At 38.1% G+C, this 5,044-nt stretch overlaps 1 protein-coding gene across 1 annotated transcript; it reads left to right on the top strand.

Annotated features, from left to right (window-relative positions):
- Window positions 1–817: 817 nt before the first annotated feature.
- LOC104090343 (protein PLASTID MOVEMENT IMPAIRED 1) lies at window positions 818–4,776 on the top strand. The gene is made up of 2 exons (XM_009595407.4): window positions 818–3,635; window positions 4,398–4,776. Exons 1-2 carry the CDS (start codon window positions 859–861, stop codon window positions 4,399–4,401), a joined length of 2,781 nt encoding a protein of 926 aa, XP_009593702.1. The 5' UTR covers window positions 818–858; the 3' UTR covers window positions 4,402–4,776.
- Window positions 4,777–5,044: the final 268 nt, after the last annotated feature.

Here is a 5,044-nt window from a genome sequence, read left to right as displayed (position 1 = left end):
TGATCGCGTTGTTGATAACTTAAGTAATTGGTTGACAAAACCTTTACAAGAATACTCTAGAAGATATTTAGCTACCTTAGTTTTCAAACTGAATAGAAAATAGACCTTGATTTCCTTGACTTCATTTTAAAACAATGAACATTGTCAAAGATATCTAAACTAATTTTGCTAGCGGCTTGGAACTGTTTGATCTCCTATTGCATTATCATCCAGGCAACTGCATTATAATTTTGTTTCTCTCAAAGATAAGTTCTACAAATTTTATAGTGATTTTGAATAAACTATTTTCTCGAAAACTTTTTTTAATAAATATTTTGAGTTGGAATTGTAGTAAAACTCTTTGGCCTAATGCCAACTGAGTTCCGGAAATTGAACCTTTGTGCAGATGATATATTTTTGACGCTAGTTAATTATTGGAAGTAGAGATGGTATTAGAACTTGTCCACTATACTAAAAATATATTTTTACTTTTACTTATCAATTTTAGTAAATCAAAAGAAGACCATATATTTTTTCCTATTTTACCCTTATCATAATTACTCATTTCACAAATCATATTCCAAGACTTCTCAAAATAAAATCATTATTATGGGTTTTATAGTAAAATATATATTTCACCTATTATTTCTTAAGGGGCGTGCTAAGTCCACTTTGGACAAGTAAAAGTGAACGGAGTCCGTAGTACTGTTTGCCAAAAATGGACAACTGTCAGTGGGGCAGGGGAATTGCCAGAGAGAGAGAGAGACAAACGTTCTTGCCTTATCCTTCACATACAAAACTAATGCAAATACCTGGTTCAAAAAGCACCAAGCAATACATCCTACTCACCATTTATACAAGGAAGTTTCCAGTCCTCAAATGCCCACATCAATCTTCTCATCTCCATCCAAACACCTCTCTGATCAAACTGCCCTCATATCTCTTCCACTACTTGCCAATAATCATCTTTACTTTGGCAAGCCTTTTACCAACATTTTCTTTCTTCTGTTTTCTCAGAGTTTCATTACAATGGCTGATTACATCACAAATACTAGAAGGAATTCCAATACACAGTTATTACAAGAACTCGAAGCACTTAGTGAAACACTCTATCAGCCAAACACTTCTTCAACTAGCACAACCCGAAGAACTGCCTCCCTTGTCCTTCCTCGAACGTCTGTCCCTCCAATCGCTATCGCTGATGATCCAATAACCAGTGTTAAAAATGATGACAGTGCCATCAATCCTAAGCAGAGGTCGAGGCGCATGTCATTGTCGCCATGGCGTTCTCGTCCAAAGATGGATATCGAGAGCGAGGACAATATCATACAACAACAGAGCAGCAGCACCAAGTCACTGAAGAAGTTGGATAGCAAAGCCGAGTCCAACTCCGAGAAAAAAGGCCTATGGAGCTGGAAACCAATTCGGGCTCTCGCTCACATTGGTAAGCAAAAGCTAAGCTGTTTGTTCTCAGTTGAAGTCGTCACAGTTCAGGGACTACCTACATCCATGAACGGGCTACGGCTATCAGTTTGTGTTAGAAAAAAGGAAACTAAAGAAGGAGCAGTACAAACCATGCCATCTAGAGTTACTCAGGGAGCTGCTGATTTTGAAGAGACCCTTTTCATTAGGTGCCATGTTTATTATACCCCTGCTACTACTATTGGTAGTAGTGGAACTCGCTTTAAATTCGAGCCACGTCCATTTTCGATATATGTGTTTGCTGTGGATGCAGAGGAGCTTGATTTTGGAAAGAACTTAGTAGATTTGAGTGAAATGATTCAGGAGTCCATAGAAAAGAGCTTTGAAGGCAACCGAATTCGCCAATGGGACACGAGCTATACTCTTTCAGGGAAGGCCAAAGGGGGGGAGCTAGTTCTGAAATTGGGATTTCAGATAATGGAGAAAGATGGTGGAATTGGAATTTACAGCCAGGTTGAGGGGCAAAAGACGGGAAAAAATGTGAACTATTCATCGTCATCATTTGCTCGAAAGCAATCCAAAACATCTTTTAGTGTCCCAAGTCCAAGAATGACTAGCCTAAGTTCATCTAATTGGACTCCTTCACAAACAGGAACAACACCAAATCTTCAAGGAATTGATGAGCTGAATCTAGATGCTGAGCCTGAAAAGGAACCAGAGTCAAAAGCAGAGGATCTTGATCTCCCGGAGTTTGATGTTGTGGACAAAGGAGTTGAAATTCAAGATAAAGATGAAGCAAAAAAAGAAGTAGAAGTAAAAGAAGAAGAGGAAGACGCAGAAGAAGAAGAACAATCTGAAGGAAATTCTGACAAAAGATCAGTATCAAGTCATGAGGTAGTTAAGGAGATTGTGCATGATCAGCATCATTTGACTAGATTGTCAGCACTTGATTCCATTGCTCAGCAAATCAAAGCTCTTGAATCCATGTTTAAAGATGAAAATCAAGTCAAGACAGAGGATGACGACTCTGAATCACAAAGGTTGGATGCGGATGAGGAAAATGTGACAAGGGAATTTCTTCAAATGCTCGAAGATTCAGGTGGCACTAATCAGTTTAAGACGGATCTTCAAGAAATCCCAACATCAAAGCCGCAAGGAGATGAAAATAGCGAAAAGAGAGAATCGGTCATATTTATACCAGATCTTGGTAAGGGGTTGGGTTGTGTGGTTCAAACAAGGAACGGAGGTTTCTTGGCGGCCATGAATCCTCTTAATACTGTTGTTTCTAGAAAAGACACCCCAAAACTTGCAATGCAGATATCAAAACCATTTGTTTTTCCATCAATTTTGTCGTCTATGAATGGATTTGAAATATTCCAGAGGATGGCAGCTATTGGGATGGAAGAATTTACCTCCAAGATCTTATCAATGATGCCAATGGAAGAACTCGTGGGGAAAACAGCAGAGCAGATAGCTTTTGAAGGCATTGCTTCAGCAATTATTCAAGGGAGGAATAAAGAAGTAGGTGCCAGCTCAACTGCTGCTCGTACAGTTGCAGCAGTGAAATCAATGGCAACAGCGATGAACACAAGCCGAAATGAGAGGATTTCTACAGGGATTTGGAATATCAGTGACGAACCATTGACAGTGGACGAAATTCTAGCGTTCACACTGCAGAAAATGGAGGCAATGACCATCGAAGCCCTGAAAATTCAGGCAGATATCGCGGAAGAAGAGGCGCCTTTTGATGTTTCCCCACATTCAGCAAACAAGAAAGATGACCATGGTCATCCGCTGGAGTCCGCAGTTCCACTTGAAGATTGGGAAAAAGATGACAAAAGCAATAATGTAATGATATCTGTTGTGGTTCAACTGAGGGATCCATTGAGGCAGTTCGAGCCAGTCGGAGGACCTATGATAGCACTGATTCAAGCAGTTCATATTGATGAGAAAACTAATGATATCGATGAGGACAAGAAGTTTAAAATAGCATGTTTGGCGATTGGCGGATTGAGAGTTGGGAGTGGAGAAAAGAAGAATGCATGGGACACAGAAAAGCAGAGATTGACTGCAATGCAGTGGCTGGTGGCTTATGGACTTGGTAAAATGGGGAAGAAAGTAAAGAAAGCTTCAGCAGTAAAAGGCCAAGATTTGCTATGGAGCATATCATCACGTGTAATGGCGGATATGTGGCTCAAGTCAATAAGAAATCCAGATATCAAGTTTATCATGCAGTAAATCATTTTTCTGTCATTCTTTCCACATTCCAAAGAAATAAGCAACAAATAGTTGTTAATGTTTGCATGTGTTCTTGGTGTGTATATCTATGCCATTTCTTGTAGGAAACATTGAAGTGCTGCATCAGGTTTCTTTAGTAACTAGATGGGAGTGCCCATACTATGCACGCTATCGTTGTTTGTGTTTTTTCAAAGATCTTTCAAAGGTTCTTCAAGATTGTAAATGAGATTAGTTGTGTCTTTCTACAAGTTATAAGGAAAGTGTCAACTTATAATTTTGACGTGGTGTTAATTATTTGGTACTTTGAATGATCATTTAGTGGTAAAGTTACATATTTTTCTGTGAACAATTGATCATCCTTATGTATTCTACTTGGATAGAATAACTGAAGATTTTGCATTTATGCTAAAACACCATTACACTTGGCTTAAATCACTTTACTTGGTAAGTTATGTGGTGCACTTGGAGAGATATAGCCCCATTTGAATTCAATCTTTGGTTTAAGAAAAACAAACCAATTTCATGAGCATATTAAGCCACAAGCAGATTGTCCAAGACATTAATAGAATTGGAAAATAGATAAACAATCTGCTGTTAAAATGTGCCTATGATTGACTATCAGATGTGTATTTAATAATTCCCTTGAGTACCTGAACTCTCTATTCATATCTGAAGCTTCTGAAGCCAATAAAGAGTAGTAGAAGATTATCTACTAAAAGCCGTTTGTACGAGTCTTATGCTTATATATTTGCATGTAGATGACCAAGCCAGACATTGCGATGCTGAAAACATAAAACATTATTCAAGAGGAATCTCCTTTCAATTTTGACAAGAGGAGGAAAGCAGCGCTTTCCATGGTGCATTTGAGCAATGGAAGGATGTGGTAGTTCAAGTTCTGTTTTGATAGTGTCCTTTGGCAAATGGAGCAGTATCAACTTCAGAAAGCAAATTTTCTGACAAAATAGAGACATTCTGCCAAAATGTATTTCACTACTATGAGAAACTAATACATCAGCAGAATATGTTACAGGATTTCGTAAGGACACGAATCTATTATGCTTCTATTATTGAGAAAGATAAAAGTAGGTGGATCCCTTATCATCAAGAATATAACTCTTAAGTGAACTTTTATCATCACCGGAATGAATTGTCAATAATATCATGGTGCTTTACTAATACAAAGCCTACAAAGATGCAAAAGGCCAAGGTGAATCTAGTATAAGAGCTTAGCCTCTAAATTGTCGCAGAATTCTAATCTTGTTACAAGACACCTCACTGTTCACCTTCTAAATCAGAACACTGGAAAAATAAATGATGTCAATTTCCTTAACATTTTTCTAGGGGAATGCTTATGTTCAAATGAAATAGATCACCAATGGCACTTGATATTTAGTTTTTTGTATAG

The sequence above is a fragment of the Nicotiana tomentosiformis genome, chromosome 2, assembly GCF_000390325.3.
Source record: "Nicotiana tomentosiformis chromosome 2, ASM39032v3, whole genome shotgun sequence".
Classification (NCBI taxonomy): Eukaryota; Viridiplantae; Streptophyta; class Magnoliopsida; order Solanales; family Solanaceae; genus Nicotiana; species Nicotiana tomentosiformis.
The sequence above is the reverse complement of the archived record's forward strand: the minus strand, read 5'-3'. Positions and strand labels throughout refer to the sequence as shown.